This window comes from Platalea leucorodia, assembly GCF_965183815.1.
Source record: "Platalea leucorodia genome assembly, chromosome: 2".
In the NCBI taxonomy this organism is placed as follows: Eukaryota; Metazoa; Chordata; class Aves; order Pelecaniformes; family Threskiornithidae; genus Platalea; species Platalea leucorodia.
This window is the reverse complement of record NC_138824.1, coordinates 92,423,398-92,445,061: the sequence shown is the minus strand read 5'-3', so window position 1 is coordinate 92,445,061 and position 21,664 is coordinate 92,423,398. Positions and strand designations below refer to the sequence as shown.

Sequence of the window (21,664 nt, the reverse complement as noted above, 5' to 3'; positions counted from 1 at the left end):
TTATGGTAATATAATTTTGTGGGTGTTTTTTGTTTTGATTTTTTTTTTTAATGTTTTTAACAGCTTCTCCTGGGACATACACATCTGAAATGTCAGTGTGTTTAAATGATAATCCATCTCATTACAAAATAACGTTGTCTGGCACTGTGAAGTCACCAAAAATAAATTTTGATCCCCCCTTTTTAATGCTGATGCCAGTTCCTCTGGATGTAAAAACTGAGACAGCCATCAATATCATTCCGCAAGATTATTTAAGGTAAAAATCTCAACATAAATTTATTACAGAAATCCTGAATGATTCTTAGTTTCATTCTCTTCTGAAAAAGTGAATTAATTTTTGTTTGTGAAGGCTAGTATTGATTTTCTGCTAAGTAGAGGAAAGAGTTTGTGTATTTAAGAGAGAGTTAGTATTGTTGTTCATTCAACAAGCCTATGTTCTGTCCTCAAAACATTCCTGCTTCATGAAGTGACCATCTTCTGATATATTCACTGTTAGATGCTTTTAAAATTACTTTGAATAGCACAAAAATTAAGAAGAGAGTCCGACCAGGATTTTTTGTTAACTTTAGCCAGATACTAAGATCATAGTCTTATTTCTTTTTTTTGCATTGCGATCAGATAAAATCTTTGTTGTTTTATTTTCTCTACTCCACATGTTATAAAGCACTGGGTTTTCTTCTTCCTAAGCAAGATTTTAGCACCAAAAAGGACAGCACACATGTTTTAATCCTGTCACTTAACATGATAAATAATCCATATATTTTTCATTTTTCTGTGGATCACCCACTTTATCCTGTCATTTGAATTTATAAGAGAGAATTTTTGTAATCTTCGTATTATGTAGCATAACCCAGCACCACACCTATTCCAATTTGATAAAAATATTAATATTTTAATCTTTCCAAGCACTCTTGTGTACATGTGTGTCAAAATATGCTTTTCTGGACTCTAAGATACAACTTTTCTGTTTGTAATTAGTAAAGAGCAGTAATATTAGTTTGTTATGCTTGTGTAGGTATCATTTCAATACCAGAAGAACTGGAGCAAAATTCTTTAACTTGCTGTAAATTAATGAAAATAACTTTACCTTCAAAATATTATTGTCTTATCTTGTTTGAGTTGTAGCAATTTATCAAGTCATTTGTCTATTGTCAGTAACTCAGTGGTTGGAACTGAAAGGATTCCATATGGGCCTGGACTGACTGTCATTCTTCTTTCAGAACTAGAACCTAAAATTACATAACTGGGGAAAGCACCTTAAGTATCTTCATGAATTTCCCCTTAATATTTCTATTTTAAAACTTTCTTTACCTTGTTGTGCAATAATGCAGTTTAATCAATATTAATGAAAGCTTTAAGTTTAGGAAACCTAAAGTAAGGAAGTAATATTTATGCCCTTTGTAGCACAGTTAGTAGAAATTGCTCTTCATTTGGATGTTGAACTACTGTGGATCAGTATAAAATGTTCAGATACATATGTAGAAAACAAACTAGCATCTAAGCGCTAAAGGAATTTTAATTCTTTAGTTAGTTTTACTTGATTTATACTTCAAAACTGAAGTTATTCTTGTGTATTTAGCTGTGAAAAGCAGTTTCATAAATGTGTGAATCTGTAGATCAACTTTATTACTGCCATCCTGTGAGCACAAACACTATTACTATTTATTTTTAACACAGGCAATCACAAATTCAAGTTGAACTTCCAGAGCTTGAACTTGAAGATGGTGATAGGATTTACCCTTTTTCTGTACAGTTCCCAGAAGGACAAGATATTGTTCTTTCATCAGATGGCACAAATAAGGAACTCATTTGTCGTATCAGCTTCAAATCATCTAGGCCAGTGTCATTTTTAGGGAATATGTTCTTCACTGATGAAGAAGAAAACAGGTAATGTGTGCAATTTAAATTCATTTGGGGGCAGGGTCCAAACTGATGACATTGCATACAAGACACAGAACTCATAATGGTTGGGTAAAGGCACACAAGAATCATTCTGAAAAAGATGAAAATGAAACACGGAAATGTATTTCCCTTTTCAACTGAATAACAATTGGAAAACACAAAATTAAGCTCTGGTCTCTAAGGTAAGATTCATCAAAGTGGCTATCTTAAGGTCTTGTGTCTCATTCATATCTACTGGTAATTCTTATGTCTACTTCAGTCTTCTCAGATTGCTTTCGAGGGACATGGTCTTGAATCAGCAAGTCCTAATGTTTTCTATTACAAAATATTTTGCTCTTTGAAAAATACCCTATTAGAATTTTACAGTCCTTTCTATGCTGAATTTTAAGGTGGTCTGATTTTGGGTTGAGCCAAACTTTGTGAAATTTCATTCCACTGAGCCTTTATCCTACGTTTAATTTTTTAAAACAATGAAATGTTTGTGACTGGTTTAGAGTCTCTTTTTGAGCTTAATCCTAATGGCATCTGGAAGAGCTGGTGGTTCTTATCACCTATTTGCAAATCTTTACAAAGTTGCAATGGAGTGATCTTGCAAAGGATTACTCCATTTTCAGTCCTCTCAAAAGCCTCAGGTGTTCCTCTGGTACCCAAGAATTTGAGAAGCGACATCTTCAGAGTGAGGATAGGGAGAATTCTCAAGGGGGAATTACACTGGAAGTCAGAATGTCATTTTGCTAGGAACCAGTAAAGAACATGTCCCAGTCTTATTATTAGGAATCTGGAGGCTACTGTCCGTACCAAAGATCAGTATGGAATCCTTCAGGTGGCAGAGTGTGGGTTGGTTTGGTTTTCTTTTCTTTTGGTTTGGGGGGGTTGTGTATGGGTTTTTGTTGTTTGTGTGTTTGGTTTTTTGGGTTTTTTTTGTTTGTTTGGTTGGTTTTTTTCTTGTGTTTTTTTTGTATTGGTTTTGGATTTTTTGTGGGTTTTTTTTGGCTACTGAGAAAGAAAACTGCATATGTGTGTTTCGAGACAGGACTTGGGAACTTTTAAGTGGTTAATATATTAATGCTTCTGTCAAATTTTTTTTTTTAAATTTGCAAGGTGCAGGGCAGTATCTTTGAGTAGCTCTATAGGGAAACAGTTGATTCATGAATAAAAAGGAGGCTGACTCCTGATCTCAGTGAAGGCGTTCTCTGGGGCATAAGATAAAAAGGGATCATTTTAACAGCCAGGTGACACAGGACTGCATGGATTGATGTTGCTCATCTATATCAGTGCAATTCACTGTTTACAGATTCTAAAATATGTATATATATGCACATATATATGTGTGGGTTTTTTTTTTTTTTTTTGTATGTGTAAAGCTAGGAATTCATAAAAGTGTGCTAGGGATACATTTCGGCTTCAGACCATACTTCCTGTATGAAAAGTATATGGGATCCTGTTACTTTCTCATATACTTCTGATATATGAGACACAGGACTGGATAGCAAAGTACAGAAAACTGTTGGTGTCTTCTCCCTCCCTCTGTGCTTGGCTCTCCAATATTTTCTGCACTGCCTTAGAGGGACTTTCTGGACAGCAGCATCAGCAGAAGCGGGCACTATCAGACAGAAAGGGGTAAGGGACAGATGTGCTTTACATTGTTATTTATCTATTTATATATTTCCTCAAATGCAATCCTGTGCACTACATCAGCAAGCATTTGAAGTTTTCAAAAGCACTGAAATTATTTGGGAATGTAAGCTCTACATCTGAAAAATACTTTATGTGTGTAATTTATGTGGTCTAATTCCTATTAGACCTAAATTCTAAATTCTTTTAGGACAGAACACCTACAGTTTGACAGCAATTTATATGCATACCAAAATTCATCTCTTTAAAACTCTGTTTAGTGATGAAGACATATACAAACATGAAATTCATACATCTTATTTCGATTTTAAAGCAGTAGGCTGTTTTTTAAGTAACTTTAACGGTGAAAAGCAATGCAGAAGGTCTCCCCTGCCCCTAGTAAATGGAGATCAAGTCTGTTGCTAAATGTTCTGTGCAAAAATAACTGCTTTCAGCATTTGTCCCTTTTGTTTCTCTCTCCCCTTTGTGGGATGAATGGGTGTATGCATGAGGAGGAAAGATAGGTATGTTGTAATTAGAATTCATTCCTGCAGTTAATATTTTCAGTAAAGCAACTATTTTGAGGGTTAAATATCTCCACCCTACAGCTTACAATGGGCTTTTTCCTAAACATAAAACTAAATTTTGTATTATTTTGATGCAAGGTTTATGAACTTTTCAGTTATTGCTGCCCACATTGGATTAGTATTTTATATTTTACTGTATAGATTGTCAGCCAAGAATCCATTTCTTATTCATTTTATTTAATTCTAAGATTTAATCATTGTGTGGGATGTGATTCAGAAATGTGTGCTAAAACTTGCAGTAATTATGAGAAAAGGATAATTTAAGCTTATGATGAGGTCTGAAATATAGCTGCTGAGCAGGCACAATATTTAGTTTTAATAACTGTTTTTATATGATGCACTAGCAGCTTCTCAAACCTTGTTATAGAGAAATAATCCTGTCTGATGTGTAATAAACTTTTTTCTATATTTGCCATTAAAATGAAATAAAGGATACCGTCCTCAATTTAAAGGCAAACTCAATGTTTTTCAAAAAGAGATACCAAATAAAAGTCATCACCTTAAAAGGCATCCCTGCTTGTGAAGGTGAAAAAAATCATGCTCAGGAATGTCAAATCATCTTAAAATTTCTGCTGTATTTTAAAACTTAGTAGATCGGTATTTGTTAAAGGACAGAACTAATAACATGGGTTTGCCAATGTGTATGTGATTTCCTGTCAGGGAGTTGCATGTGTGCGTGGGCTGTAGGAGCAGCCTGAACACAACTGAATGAAATAGCACACCATCCAAAACAAAGGGATTCTGTGTGTGCTATTAGTCAGTGTAGTAGTAATATTCATATTGGCTTTTGGAAGAAATTATTTTTATCATAACCAGGAAGAATTCTTTCCTTTGATTGGAAAAGTCTAAGTGCCCAATTCTCTAATCCTGAGCATATAGTTGTTATTTCAATGAAGTCTATGATAATTTATCTAGACTTGGATTTCGTTACTACTGTTAATATTACTATGTGCTTTGGTATTCCACTTTGTAGTAATCTGTAGCTGCATTTTCTTGTTCTCTGCATATCTACCCTCATTCTTGCTAGCCCTGCCCCATGGGAGACCTCTGCAAAGTGTTCAAACTTCAAACCTGATTCAACTAATTATCTAAGCATTTTAGCAGTTTGTTTCAAACTGTGTAACTAATGAATATAAACTGCTTTGTTAATTTGAGTCTTTTAAGAAGACAAGATTTCAGGGCTTTCTAGATCTTTAATAATAAAACAATGAAACCTATAACCTTTTATAACACCTATAAAAGCTAACTGGTCTTGAATAGGTTCCTGGTTTGTTTAATAGGCTGTGAAATCTCACAGTATCAGTTGCTGAAGATGTATTAATTTGTCAGGTATGTTCTCTTTATATTTCCATTTTCAAAGTAATAATATGTATTTTTTAATGATTTGAACTAAAACTTTCGACTCATATTCTGTGTTCTGGGATGGAATTAAAATAAGTGAGTTAAAAAATTATTTTCATATGTTGGTAAAATATCATGTCCTGTATTTAACTACTTAGAAGAGGAGCCTTCTCAGCAAAAGTAATTCTAGGCATATTTCAAACCATGAGTATTGATGAGACAAATACTCTGTTTTGGTCATTTTTTATTTAGGCTCTGCAGTTTTTTGCTTTTCTAAATTCAGGTCTAAAACTTCAGTAGGATTGATTCGTGTGGTCCATATTAAGTCCACCTAAATAATAATATTTTTTTTCTTTAAATCAGAGTAAATATTGGATAGAGTATAGATATTGTTGAATTTGGTTACTTTACAGAAAACATTTGAAAAACAATAGGCAATCATGTTTCATAGTAAAACCATGCTATATGTAGCTGTAGAAGAAAACTGAAAAGATATATGGTTGTCATTTATGCAAGTAATTTACTGTGTGCACAGATTCCGTTAAATTGATCATAAGAAAGCACATTAATATTTATTTAATGACTGCCTTAAATGAGAATTTGCAGTTAATTTCTAATGTTATTTTTAATCTCTCTTCTCCCTTTTTGCTCCTTTGACTCCAGAGGAGAATAAATGACATTTCCTTGCATAGGGCTGATAGGAATGCAGAAGTAAAAGATAACATAAAATCCAAGAATGTCTTGAGCAAATATTTAATAAATGGGAAGAAGTATTTAGCTATGACACTTATTTCTTTCAACTTGAAAAACTGAACCAAGAAAAGCCTCTGTGTACATGGCATGTTTATATATTTGTCCTCTAATTGTTATTACATCTTTTAATTTGCTGATTAGATAAATTATTTAGCAGGAAAGAAAGTTTTCTGCCATCCTGATTGAAATAACATTTAACTTATTCTTTCTAAAAACTAAGTAATAAACAACAGATACATGTTGTGTAATATAATCAAAGGAAATGGTGCTCTGGGCAGCAAAACATCCAAAAACCCCCACACATGTGGTGGGTAGATAAATTGTTGTGATCATTGATGACACAAATGTGCTGAGGTCCTTGCCTCCCATGTTCTACAGTTCTCCCTTTTCTTTTCCTCTCCCACTGGGAAGCTGGGGAAACTCATGCAATTTCTGATGTTATTCATGTTGTTCATGGCTGGAGCTTCAGGAAGAGAGGATGTCAGGGATCTTAGCCTCTAATAACATGATGCAACTGAGACACAATCACTAAAAGGTACCCAGTTATGAATCGATTCCAGTTGTTTTGATAGTACATGAGATCTCAGTGTCTCATGGAGGGAAACAGTACATTCCCTTTTGCTGTTGGGAAATGTGCCTAAACCATGCAGTTCTTTAATAGGCCCTCCTGGCAAATGTCAAATGCATGTATTCTGCTGGCATGCTTTAGAGAATAAGAGCTGTCAATTTCTTTCAATATTGTTTAAATTCAGAGAGAGCAGGGAGCTAGAAAAAGTTGTAGTTCTTGATATTTGCATGCTCATTGCTTCATTCATCTGACCTAATAATATATTGGCATTTTATACCAGATAGTTGAAATGTTTTTGAAAACTAGGACGGTCCACACCCATTAATTACTCCTGTTCTTTTCTGTGCTTGTGGCTTTCTACCATTTTGATGGTCCCTGCCAGCTGAAGCATCTGTTATTCAGGACCTAAGAACTGACATTGTTGCTGCTACTAGAAAAAGCATGGCTACTTTCCTAGCGATAACCCTTGTAAATTGTGTGAAACCATGTGTCTGTCATTATTCATTATTGTATTATTTTGATTGCTGTGGAAGCCTGAGCTCCTGCTACAAAGGATAAGGGCTCCTCAGTGTTGGTGAACGGCTCATTTGTGAACAGAAATGGCAGAGTTTGCATGGGTCATCTTTTCCTCTCCCTTCCAGTTCTGTCATCTCTGGATCTGTTCAAGGTTTTTTGGGGGGAGGGAGGAGGGCAGGTCTTTATTTATTTATTTTTGAATTCCAACTTCTTGTTCCCTGTGTCTGGGTTATTCCTTGTTCTTAAAGATCTGTAAAATGCCTCGCGTTCATGTCAAGTTTCCTTTTGGCACTAATCAATTCTGCAAGCAGTTTGTTTTGTTTCCTAAAGTAGCAGTGCAAGCTTCCCTTAATTTTTTTTTTTTTTTAAATTTACACAAGCAATGTTGCTAGAGAAATTTGTCAGTTAGATCCTAATGGCTTTGGATTCTTTCTCTTTAGAACTTGTTAGTGATATTTTGCATGTTAATGAATACTGTTGATGAAAGGTTATTTAAATATGCCTGTATTTCTAGGGCATTTGGAGTACACTGATACAAAAGAAATCACTTGTTCCTCCTTACAAAAAGTCTGAAATGTTATAGAGCAAAATAAAAAGGATAAACATATTTTGATCTAGGTTCGTCTTTCCAAAAACATTAAAACAAACAAATGAAAAAAAAATCAGAGATCATTTAAGAGAAGCGAACGAACTGGTTTTATATAGAGTGTCGGATGGTACTTTTTTGTCATCACAGTTGGAGCTTTAGTTTTTGGTCATCTGCAAGTTTCAAATGTTGGTAAACACAATATATTTAATGACCACCCTCCTGTTCTGTGTTCTTTGGAAATATGCATTAGAGAATAAACACTGAAATAGCAGTGGCAGTGATGGTTCATGTAGATAACAAATTTTGTACTTGCTTTATTAAGCATTATAAAACTGAATATACTGAATAATTTAACACATTTACTAACTTCACATTTGCTAGCAATACAGGTACCTTTCATTCTAATAGATTAACATAGACTTTTATATTATTTAGTTAAGCTCTGCTGCAAATACAGAACAAATATGTTGCACAAGACTTATAGCTTTGTAACCTCACTTAATGAATGGTGTTATAAATAAAGGTCAGTGTTTATACACATACATAAGATCCCTCTGAGCCTTCTCTTCTACAGGCTGAACACTCACAATTCTCAATCTCTCCCCTTATGGCAGGTTCTTCAGTCCCTTCTTCATCCTTGTGGCTCTTCACTGGCCAAAGTCCGCTCTTCTGAATTCCAGGGTTGTGATATGGCTTTCTGCCTTGTTTCCTCCTTTTGGAATCCTGAACTCCACCATCTCATGGTCACTGCAGCCATGGTAGACCCATGGTCACAGGAGCTAAATCCTTGCTGTCAATATCACCTGCAGAATCAGCTGTTGACTTGCAGGATCCATCCACTTATCCTCAAGCTTTTTTTCCCTCACAGCATGATGGAAGAGAAGACCACCTGTGCCCCATTGCCTTGATCATTGCCCCCAAAGCTGTGCAGTCATGCCTGATATGTTCCAGGCCTCCCCATCAACTTCACTGGTGTCCATGTGGAAGAGCAGCGGGCCCAAGGGTTGGACAAGCTGCATTGGTCTCTCAACATCATCCTGGATCAAAGCTCCAAGCAAGCAGCAAACCTCCTTAGATAATGGGTCAGGTTGTCAAATGAAGTTCTCTGTCCCCTGCAGCAGGGATTTACTCACTACTATCACTTGCAGTTTCCTGGTGTTGCTTCATAGCTCATGCTTGGGCAGCGCAGGTGCTTCATTGTCCAGTCTTTTTTCATCTTATGAGCAATCTGAAGCTTCTAAATTTCTTAGTTAAGAATATATTTGCATTGCATTTGCTATTGGCTGGGTGTATTCATTTCTCTTATTATAATAGCGCAGCAGCCAAGGAGGCATGCTCTTGTTGGATTGTTAGCAGCATGGAACAGGGAGGAGCTTCTCTTGCAGCAGCACTGTGAGGTCCAAGGCATTTATTTGTACACAGATGTTCTGTAGCGATGGCTGTTCTTTATGTTCTAGATTGTGCAGTCGTATCTTTGCTTTGAGTAGTATCAGTTACTGAATTTGGGTAACTAGTTAAGATGTACTGCAGTTGTTCTCAAGCACACTTCTGAGTTTCATTACTGAGCAAATCAGAGCATGAATGAAGATTTGGCATATGCCCAAATCTCAAATCAGCATTGAGGATGGAGATGGCTGAGGTGCTCACCTCAAACTGAGAACTCAGAAAGTTGACTGAGTCCCGTAATACAGACATCCGAGTTACTTTCATATAGCTTGAGATCTATGTCTTTCATTGACCTTCATACAGCTTTCTTCCATCCCTGCCCGCAATTCTGTTGTCTGAAGTTAACTTAACTTATGCCTGCAGAGTATTGAGAATTGTTGTTTACCACAGTACAGTCACGAGTTGGAAGTTGGCAAACTTTTCTGTGTTGTAGTTATTGATCCTGTGTGTCTTTGAATGGCTTGGTAAAGGTAGAAAAAAATACTATGCTCTGACACCTGGTTTGGGCATGTACAAATGTACGTTTTGTACCTATAGATAGAGGTAGCTATACCTGTCATAGCCATCTGTTCTGCTGATGTTCTGCCGCTGAGATTTTTGCTGAATAGAAGCAGAAAGCATGAAGTTAGCTGAAAGAAATACTATGCTACACGGTGAAACTGGCCAAGGCCCTTACCCTGCTCCCAGCCAAGTTCCAATAGGATTGACATGTCCTTAGAACAAACAAAAACATTGCAGAGCTGGATTATTGATTTAAAGAACTGTTAGCTATTAAGTTGGAATCCAAATGTGAATATTTACAAATAAGAAAGACGGCTATGGATTTTGCTGTAGCTTTTCTCTATTTAATAAAGTTCCCCTGAAAGTGGTATCTAAGAATGTTGTGTTTGGAGAGGGAAGTGTGAAAGAGGAAAGAAAAGCTACTTTCTGGTACTTTTAAAACATTTCTGTTTTCCTTGATTATGTTGTTCTATAACAAAACAGTAGAAGCTAATTATGTCATATTATAAATTAATCTGAAAGGTCTTGTGATATCTTTTAATATTAATCTAAATTTACATTAAATAGGAATTCATCCTTCAACGTGTAATTTAAAGAAATAGAAAATATTTTCTTTTATTCTGTGCAAGGTGTATTTTCAATATGCAGAATTCTCAATACATTAAAGCAAGATGGATATCAGCATGCTGTTTAAATTATTAAAATACATTTGTCTTTGTATTTTTGACAGCTTAATCAAAATAGTTAATTAATATTAATGTTAGTTAATACGTTAATGTGGAGTAAAAAACCAGCTATGTAATGATAAAGAACTAAGCTCAGTTGAATTACCTGTTGGTTGCAATGAGCTAAGAACATATATACAGATGGCTAACAGGGATCCATTGATGGCAGTAATTTGCTTTTTGACTACACCCTGAGAGATTGAGGTGAAGTATGAAATAAAGGTTAAAAGGTGGATTGCTGCACATTAATGTGGCTGCTACAGACAGTACAGATACTCTAGAGAACGTTGGAGTGTGTACATCAATTTCTATTATATTCTAGCAATTGCAGTCAATATCTCATTGTTTTTAAATTGAATCTATTTATTTCTAAATATTTATTTTGAGATTTCTGTAAAGTCTCATAGAATAAATATTAAATCCAAATAGAAGTTGCTTTTCAAGAAAACTTCCCCTGTCAAAAATCATAGGATATATTTAGCAAGTTAGCAGTCTCCTTTAGGACACTCATAAATGTAAGCTGTAATTTTAATTATTTTTTCTTTTCAGAGAGACAGAATTCATTTATTTCACAAAATCTCTGCTAACTCTTGGGCTTTCATATTAATGATACATCCATGCTCATAGTAAAACTATGAAGTGGAAATAGTATACTAAACTTCACCGTTTTGCCATGTGCAGTCCCATCTGTGTACTCTCCTATTGAGAGAGTAGAAGAGAAAAGAAGTTGTCCGGACACCTTAATTCTGTCTTTTATTCTTGTGCTGAAATGTCTTGATTACCGTGGCTAAATAGAAAGCTATCACTTTTGTATTTTGTTTTGAACAGGTTCTCAATTCAAGTTGCTGCAATAGCAGAGAATTGCCTTCTTACTTTATACCCGTATTTGGCATTTCACGGCTCTGATCAACAAGTTATCTTGAGAAGCAGTAAGCAGTCAACATTCTACCTCTTCAAATTATATTATGTCCAGTAGTATTATCAATGTTTTCAGTGTGATAACAGGGACGTTATCATCAAGATAGTATTTTTCCTCAATAATTACAAGGGGATACTGCAATTAAATTTTTAAAACAGTTCAATAGCTTCTGTTTTCTTGTTGAAAATGAGGAAAACTTATATAAATGATTAGGTAATGTTTATTGAAAAATACTGGACAAACCTAAATCTTATAGAATGTTTTAAAGTATGAATAGAGAAAACAGCCCAAACAATAGAGGATAAATGAACATAATTTAAATTATATTGATAGAGAGTGATCCTCAATAATTCCTAGGACATAAATTGGATAAGTTTTGAAGAAAGCGAAAGAGAAGAAAGCCACACAATGTTATAATAAAATGTGATCATTATTTGCCTGTTGAGAATAGTTTCAGGTTTTTTTAATTACTGCCCTTGAAGGCTGGAGAGCATAGTCATATTTTAAGGCCTAATAAAAGCCTGCAACCAGAGACTAGAAATAATTTTATCTGCAATGTGACTCTACCTGCCTCTCTGTCTCTACATCTTTGCCTGTGTTCCCCCCCCCCCCCCCCCCCCGAGCCCTATCTGTGCCCGCCTACTGCCCTCCCCCTTTCTACCTGCCTCAATGATCTGTAATCTCTTTCTTTATGTGTAGCTGTGCTTTTGGGAAGAGATTAGGATCATTGTATAATTCAGGTTGGAAGGGATCTCTGGGGGTCATCTAGTTCAACCTTCTGCTCAAAGCAGGTTCAAATATGAGGTAAACTATTATATTTTTTTTTTAATAGTTGTTGGGATCTGATATATTTTGATGAAATAGACAAGTTTTTCAGGTAAGCAAGTAATTCCTTAGGTCTGAAATAGATTTAGCTTTGAAGACTCTGAATTCTAAGACTGCATTAACTTAAAGTAAGTGTGTTACTTGGACTATCTAAGAGAAAAGAGAGTTTGTACTTATGAAGTTGAAAAAGGGATTAGCAAGAAGACAGTAATGATTTTTTTTTTTTTTTACTTTTTTTTTTTTTCATGGAGAAGATAGGTATAGGTACCATATCATTCATGGATCATAGCACAATTAAATGAAGATGGAAAAGGGGGAAAAGTGTTCTCTCTTGTAAATGTGTGATTTTTTTTTTTTTAATTTTTCTTTTGTGACCAATAGATCATTTTTGCAAGCTTGTCTCTTGAAGATGCTTTGTAGGTTTCCCTTGAAGATTAAGCCAAAAATGGAGTGATGATTTTATAAGAACTGATCTCCCATTATTAATGGGATATTTCTGTCATGTATTGATTGGTTATTGGTTTGTTCACACTATCAGTTTGCATCAGTTTTGAAGCAAGTCATTACCGCTAAATTCTTTGAGTCTATTTTATGTGGTTTTGTAGACTATTTTGGTGTGGAATGCTGTGTAATGTGACCAAACCATATCTGTACAACACAATGGCTTTGAAAGCTATTCAGGAAGGCTTTGCTTCCACATATCTGACACTCTACTCTTGTGTTATGTCCTCCAAACCATATGAATAACAGTGCCAGCAATCAAAAATTAAAGATAATAATATGGAATTCTTCCTTCTCTTACTGATGTGTTCACTTCTCTAGAAACTACACTGGGTTCGTCTTCTACTCTTGTTCTGGAGACTGACATCAGAGATAGCTAGCAGAGGGTCCTCTAATCGTATCATAGGCCAACATGAGAATGTCAAACATATGTTCCGACAGAACTGATGGATTGATAAAGCATACTTTTGAGTTTGGTTCATAAAATATGTGTTGTTGAGTCTGGAAGAGCTTTATAATGGTATGCTGAGACTCATTACAGAGTTGTGATCAAAAATTCCTTAAGAATATTTTATTCATGACTTAGAATTCTTGAATTAGCACTGTTCTGATAGGTACTTTTCAGCAAGTGTGAAGACCCATCCCGTAAAACATACAGTTAAGGGGAAAAAAACATGCAGGTAATTTTTTTTTTTTTTTTTGTCCCCAGTCTAATGACCAAAGTGAGATTTTCATCATGAGTCAAATGAGAACTGTTACTTGATTAATTGAAGCACGAAATAGAAAAATATAGAAGCAGATATCCGTTTATAAACTGTTAGAGCACAGACAATAAAATATGTTTTCTCAACTGCAGCTTGCAATCTTGTTTTATAGACAGTAAAGACTACAGTAGTGGAGAAGTTGTTCTGCATCCATGTTATACTCAACAATCACTTTCCCATAGTATTTCCTCAAGTTCCTTTAGTGCAACCACTGACTCAACCTATGAAGATTCTCAATCAGGTATAGTGCAGCTGTTCACTTTAAATACTTTGACTCTTACAACTGCTTTTCAGCTTACTGCTTTAAAGACATGTGTTTCACATTTGTAAGCTTTGCCTGAAATGCTTCTGCACATATGATCAATGAATATTGGGGAGGCTGTCGTCTCCTGTGATACCAAGAGAAACCTGGCCTAGAGTATAGAAGCAGAAGAAACTCTTCTTCCTTCTAGCAGGCTAGGTGGAAAGGAAATCAGTCAAACTATTTAAAAAAAAAAAAAAAAAACAAAACAAAAAAAAAAACAACAACCAACCAACCAACCAACCCAAAAAACCAAAACCAACAATCCGCCCCCAAAAAACCCACCCCACCAAAAAACCAAACCAAACCAAAAAAAAAAACAACCAGAAAATGTCAAGGTCCCATTTGCAATAACATGTCCATGGAGGAGCCAGCAGAAAAATAACTACTGAACAAACCTAAGGGATTAGTTGCTAAGAAGGGCATTGTTTCTGTAATCATGAACTAACCAATCGTATACACTCTGTAAATATACTATGTTCTGCAAAGGTCTAGTTGTACGCTCAGGTTAGACTTTGACATTTCTATTGCATTTATGAAGTACCGTATAAAAACAAAGATTGTCAGTGAGGCTTAGTTAAGGTGCTGTTCCATATGAACTAAGAGTAATAGATCTTCTGTAAGGTTGTCAGGTGACTAGTATCTGAGGCTGTTGACATCTCTCTTCTTTCAGCTGCTAGTTTTCTGACTAGGAAGTTAGAACAGCAGAATTTACTGCTGCTCTTTCATCACTGTTAGGATTCTGCTCTTGCAGATCTGCTGATGTTTGTGTGATCATTCTCTAAGGTGTTGCCAAGACAAATAGGGGTAGTTAAACAGATTAAATAGTACCAACAGGATTCATTTTTAATGGAATGATGGAAGAAGAGTTCAAAAGAGCAACTCAGTTTCAGATCTGAAAAATCAATAACCTCTGGCAAAGCTGGCAGTGACAAGATGGGGAAAGTAATCTTGTCAGTCAGCAGAACTGCACAAACTCAGATCTGACTGCATGATGATCTTACAAAAGACGAGTCTTTTTTCTCCATATTGTATTGTTTTTTCTTCTTAAACCCAAACAAGTTTGTTCTTTTTTTTTATTCACTGTCTAAAGCATTAGTTAGTTTTATTTTTGCATCATTTAATGAAACATTAAAACTGCAACCGTGGTATTAAAATACACCTTCAAGGATGGAATCATCTAAGTTATTTGTACTATGAAGAAAAGTGTTCTTTGTTTTCTTGGTTATCTTTTATGCAATAATATTGTTGTTGATGTCATTAACAACTAGTAGTTGCTAAAATATATAATCTAAGTTTTGACTGGGTCACAAATGAGGAGAGAGAAGGCCTAACAGAGGGTAGAAAAGTCTGAAGTCTTATAGACTGGGATGTAGGCCTAGTTATACCTACACAATACCCGATAAACTGTTTGAACACAAGTCAGTTGCTGAGCTATGCCATGTGATTGGGGTGGGGGACTAGCATTGACTAGCTGGTAAAGCTATGCCTCCTAGAACTGTATGTAAGACTGTTTCTTTAAGATTACTGTCTGTGGTTTTGTAAGCCATGCCTGAATTTATTTTCTGATTGGGTAATAATTTTTTCTTTAAGTGAAATTAGATTCCAAAAATATAATTTGTTCTGTTCCCAAGACATGTACGTGTCACTTAAATTGTTTATTCCTGAAATAAGTTGATCATTTGTTGTCTGACAGTTTTTTGTTTTCTGAAAACAATTATGTGTTAAAAAATAATATTGTTTTTGTACTAGACAAAAATAAGGAAATAAGAAATCTTTCTGGATTTTTTTTGTGTATCATTCAGAGTCGGATACTACTTTTGGAAGTGAGAGTGATGAAAAGATGAGTGAAGAAAGTGAAGCTGATAGTCAAAGTGATGGGAGAGAAAATAAATATGAATTATCATTTTTTCCTGATGAAGATAAAGAGGAGTACAACTTCTTTCAGAAAACCCTAACTGCTGTTAAGAATTGGTTCACTCTCTTTGGTTGGTCTAAAGGACAAAATCCCATTTCAATACCATATTCACTAAGACGGTAATTCATATCTGCTGAGAGCTAACTTATGTCTGCCTAATAAAATGTTAACGTATATACTGAAGTGTTTTGGATATGATCTGAGGAATATAAATACACTCTAATGCATAGTTGTATATTAAAATTGTATCATCTATGTGCTGTTTATACAAAAATGTCATTCAGGTGTTATTTTTCATTTTCTAAAATATATTTCCAACTGTGATGCTCTGATATATCATAATGCAGTGTATGTTAAATATGCAGTTCAGACTATATGTCACCCTCTTAACTGAAATTGATTCTCCTTCCAGAATGAACACAGTTCTAGCAATTGTCCCTTCTTTGGTGGCATAAACAAGTGTTTTAACAATATGTCTTTTTTTTCCCCCCACATACTCTGAAGATCAAGAAACAGATGGGAAAGCAAATTTCATAACCAACAGTCTTGCAAACACCCTGGAAATATATCAGTCTTAGTGGCATCACTTAGTTGATCTTATCTAGCTTGCTACTAAATAATAAAGAAGCCAATCTCCTGGGACACATACACATAGGCATTTATAAACATGATAGAAATCAAAGTTATGTTTGGCAGAAAGCCGTGACAAACACAAATTTATTTATGAAATATTTCACATATACTTATTAAATATTCTATACAGTTCAAAATTCTCACATTATTGTGAAAGTTCTGTAAAAAGGAAAAAGTGCTATAGTTTTCAACCTTCTTGCTGCTGTTTTTAGTTCATGGTTTATTACATTTATCATCATGATATATATATTGTCAGCTCATTTTGTGCATTTAAAAGAATAATATTGGAAGCCTTTTCTCTCTTAGTGATGTGTGTAAAGTCCAGATGACCTCTTCGCAAGAAAAAGTTTTTAAAGAAAACCTTGGCAAAGATACTAAGACTGTTTATGACATGTTATTCCACCTGAGTGGACAGTTGTTACCAGGAATTACATCGAGCCAGTCATTGCCCCTTGATCCAGTTGAACGAACTCTACAGCTCCACTGGCAACATTCTACATTGCTTGCCTTCCTTAAGTAAGTACATGTATGATAAAATATGCATGCATGCATGCATCTTTTCTTTCCACTTTTTTTATTAGCATAATTCAAACATAATTCCAACTGAACAATATACAGTAGGTTTAGGGTTTCCTTTATACTGTATCTTTTGTGATCTAAGATTTATGTATTATAAACTTTAATTGATTTTTACCAAGGTTATCCTCTGCAGTTTACGCTAATTGAGGTGTCGTTTGGTAGGGTTATGTCCAACACAGGAATTCTACAGGAACTCTGCTCCCTAAATTACAAAAGAAGGTGACTCTCAACTTCATTCCTTAGACAGACTCAGTTGATAGACAGATCAGGTTTGTCATTAATGATCTTACTATTCCACTGATGCTCTTTGTCCTCTAATTATTGGCTTTAGCAAAAATTTTGTAGACTTTGTAATCTGTTAGTCTTTCATATTAATAATACGCCAAGAAATGGAAGCACTACTCCTGCTGCTGAACAGATTTAGTTATTAGCTACCTTCACTGATGATCTTATCTTGTCACATAATATGGAACGACTGTCAAAGATGGTGCAAATCGAAAAACGTTAATAAATTCTTCTTCATCCTTCTTGGCTGTCGCTCTTGTGCAACAGAGAAGAAAATTAACTTCAGAGAAAGTCTAATGTCATGAGATCCTTAGAGATCATCAGAAGCCCTGAAACACGGCATCTCTGCTTCTTTTTAGCATCCTCACCTAGTGTTCAAAAGGGTGTAAAGCCATTTAAAAAACTGTCATTTACATACTGTTCTAAACAGAAGCTTTTCATCTGAGAATAATGGACAGTAATATAGCTGTATCTGAACTCATAATGAGACCAATGCACACTGCTCCAACAGCACTGGACCTTTACTCGCAACTTTTGTCCGTGTCATTTTCATTAAAATGAGGCAGAATAGCATTCTTCTATGCATCATAAATAATACAGTGGCAGATGATTTGGAGGAGCAATTGCAGCAGTGGCGAAATATCCATTCATCCAACTTCAACATCCATTCTGATGTTGAAGGTAATACTCCGCACAACTCCTAGGAGAGCAGTCAAGAATAACTTCAAGACATGCTTCCTCTTTGGAACCCTGTTACCCTTGTTAACAGTTAAGTTTCATTAATCCTTGTCTAGGCAGCTGGATTGATTCCGCTCAGTTCCTGTCAAGAGACACACAAATGTCTAACTTTTTTTCAAGGGTGGAGCTGATGTGCCTTTCAGAGCCTTTCACTCTTCCATGTGGGATTTTACAGCCCTAACTCAAATTAACATAGACTTTAATTTTGGTCTTTTAGGACTGATATTTATTCTGCCTAGCTTCAACTGTTTTAATATCTCTTCTGTAACTCATTGTTTGATGGATGAGGTCAGTACAAAGGAACCAAAATAACATCTTTTCTCATTGGATGACAGTGACACCTACTATTAGTCGACCTCCAAGTTTGAGCATGCCACCCAATATCTTTGAGTATACCAGGAAGCCTTCTTGGTTGTTATCAGCTCTGGGAAACACTTCTTTTTTTTTTTTTTCTGATTGTGTCAGGTGGCTTGGGCAGCCAAAGTAAATTATTAGCACTTTTTGAATTTGGATAGAGTGGTATGTATGCTGTGAAGCTGGGGGTATACTTTTTAATATGATCCAGTTTACTGAGTCATTGCATCTGAGAGAGAGAGAGAATGTCTCTATAACTTATTTATCTCAAGTTTGTTTATTGTAAAATGCAAATGAAAGCATTTATTCGTAACATTGAAAATGAACAACAAAAGTGGAAATATTTCTTCAAGATATAGGTGAAGACATGAAGGAATGTCATCAATCTACTTACCTTAAGGTTGTACCAGAAAGGTCTTCCGAAATACCTTATTTTGTTTATATTCTGGCAGCTTCTGGCAAGGAGGCAGTCAGGTTTCTGTCCTTTTGCATACCTTGTGCTTGAAGTTACTCCTAATAAAGTCTGTTCAGGAGATTCCATCAAAATATTAATTCACAGAAGTTTCCTTAACTGGGATACTTTTGGAGCACTCCTAGATAGGGTCAAAATTTTCTCCTGGTGGAGCCTGATGGCTTTTATGTCCAGTCTTCCCATTGAGATTTTCCAGGGAATCTAGGTGTCTTGAAACTAGCATACAATATGTTAGTTGCATACTTCAAAATGATGATGAGTTTTGCAGTAAGTGGATCCCAACCCCTTTTGCTAAGCATAACAGCAATTGCAAAGAAATACTTCAGTGTTTCTGAGGTAGTTTCTTGGGTAATTTGGAAAGCTATTTAATAGCTAAATTTTAATAAAAGCCTTCAATCTTACTGAGGTTTGTCTGTTAACTCACTGACATCTTTAGAGCAGAATTGGAGCAGCAGCCAGTTGGTCAAGGCTAAGTTCAGCGCCTCTGTACAGAGATAAGTTGATTACTGATGATTGGAAATGAAGTAGTAATCCATAACAACCCTAGCAAAATGATACAGGTTGCCATAGAAAAGAATTCTAGCTGGACTCCTGTAAGCATATGCATTCAGGAGTCTCTGTGGCGCAATTGGTTAGCGCGTTCGGCTGTTAACCGAAAGGTTGGTGGTTCGAGCCCACCCAGGGACGGGTTGCCCTTTATGTGGGGAACTTACAGGCCTGTCAGCCTGACCCTGATGTCAGGGAAGGTCATGGAGCAGATCATCCTGAGTACCATGAGGTGGCACATATGGGACAACCAGGTGATCAGGCTCAGCCTGCATGGTTTTATGAAAGGGAGGTCCTGCTTGACTAACTTGATCTCTTGCTATGATAAGGTGACCCACTTAGTGGATGAGGGGAAGGCTGTGGATGTTGTCTAGGTGGAGTTTAGTAAGGCCTTTGACACAGTCTCCCACAGCATTCTCCTGGAGAAGCTGGCTACTCACGGCTTGGGTAAGTGCACTCTTCGCTGGGTTAAAAACTGGCTGGACGGCCGAGCCCAGAGAGTGGTGGTGAATGGAGTCAAATCCAGTTGGTCGCCGCTCATGAGTGGTGTTCCCCAGGGCTTAGTACTGGGGCTGGTCCTGTTTAATATCTTCATTGAAGGTCTGGATGAGAGGATTGAGTAAGTTTGCAGATGGCACCAAGTTGGGTGGAAGTGTCGATCTGCTGGAGGGTAGGAAGGCCCTGCAGAGGGACCTGGACAGGCTGGATCGTTGGTTGACAGCCAGCTGAACATGAGCCAGCAGTGTGCTCAGGTGGCCAAGAAGGCCAATAGCATCCTGGCTTGTATCAGGAACAGTGCGGCCAGCAGGACCAGGGAGGTGATAGTGCCCCTGTACTTGGCACTGGTGAGGCCGCACCTCCAATACTGTGTTCAGTTTTGGGCCCCTCACTGCAAGAAGGACATCGAGGTGCTGGACTGTGTCCAAAGAAGGGCAACGAAGTTGGTGAAGGGTCTGGAGCACAAGTCTTATGAGGAGCGGCTGAGGGAGCTGGGGTTGTTTAGCCTGGAGAAGAGGATGCTGAGGGGAGACCTTATTGGTCTCTAAAACTGCCTGAAAGGAGGTTGTAGAGAAGTGGGGTTTGGTCTCTTCTCCCAAGTAACAAGCAATAGGATGAGAGGAAACGGCCTCAGGCTGCGCCAGGGATATCAGGCAAAACTTCTTCACCGAAAGGGCAGACAGGCATTGGAACAGGCTGCCCAGGGAGGTGGTTTAAATCCCTGGAGGTGTTTAAAAGATGGGTGGACGTGGTGCTTGAGAACATGGTGTAGTGGTGGACTTGGCAGTGTTAGGATAATGGTTGGCCTCGATGATCTCAAAGGTCTTTTCCAGCCTTAACGATTCTATGATTCTATGATTTGATGCTAGATGATGAAATTGGTGCTCACTATGTTCTTAGCATTACCACATGCTGTTAGTTTTTGCCCCTTCTAGTTTGTGTGAATCCTATCAGATTTCTTCATTGTTCCTGAATTATGGATATTCTTTTCCTACTTGTGCATTTTAGGATCACCTAGAATATTTGCATTTCTTTGCAGGTTGTTATTTAAGAGTGTTTATAGATCATAGTCCAGGAATGTCTGATATCTGCACTGCTGGCATGACTATGTAATGATTGTAAGACATCCAGAGCCAGCCTAGATATGAGTAATTCATCTGTGATCTGCTACCCCTGCATGTTCATTGTGATTTGTGGAAAGTGCAAATTCCCTCCTGAAAAAGCCCAGGAGAGCACTCTGAGAATAGAAACATACAGTTCTTAGCTTTCTTCCTCCAATCACTACTTTCTGGTCGGCATGGTTCAAATAAAGCATAATTTGTCTTTCAAATCTTCCACTTGCTAAAGCAGGTAGATGTTTTTCACTGTTTCAAGCAACATTCCAAGTATCAGTTTTATTTTCCTTCCCTCAAACGGTTTCCTTGGTACATTACCACAGCAGTCAAGGAAAACTTTGGGTATTTTACAATAAAACTAACTAATTTATTGCAAGCTGTGTGTCTTGAGGAAAAACATCTTAACAGTGTGAAAATACTGATCTTGGAGAACTGGCATCATATTAAATATTGATCTTAATGAGGAGGAATTTTTTTAAGACAGTGTTCCTCAAACAACAAAATGCAATGAATTATGAGAACATTCAGTTATATAGAACCCATCTTTACTATGATGACATGTAATGTTGTTATATAGCTTTTCTGAGGATCAAAATTGTATATTACACCTATTCCCATATATCTACCAAATATAAACACTGAAAGAAAAGTCCGACACCTGAAAAGATGAATGT

The 21,664-nt window shown here is 36.3% G+C and overlaps 1 protein-coding gene across 1 annotated transcript in view; it reads left to right on the top strand.

Annotated features, from left to right (window-relative positions):
• CFAP47 (cilia and flagella associated protein 47) overlaps positions 1-21,664 on the top strand; it is a gene marked incomplete at both ends in the record, with an annotated part of 347,065 nt that overhangs the window by 56,157 nt on the left and 269,244 nt on the right. The window contains 5 exons of the mRNA XM_082336357.1: positions 64-256; positions 1,678-1,887; positions 11,371-11,471; positions 15,658-15,889; positions 16,710-16,919. Coding sequence (XP_082192483.1) covers positions 64-256; positions 1,678-1,887; positions 11,371-11,471; positions 15,658-15,889; positions 16,710-16,919 — 946 coding nt within the window. The remainder of the gene's footprint in view (positions 1-63; positions 257-1,677; positions 1,888-11,370; positions 11,472-15,657; positions 15,890-16,709; positions 16,920-21,664) is intronic.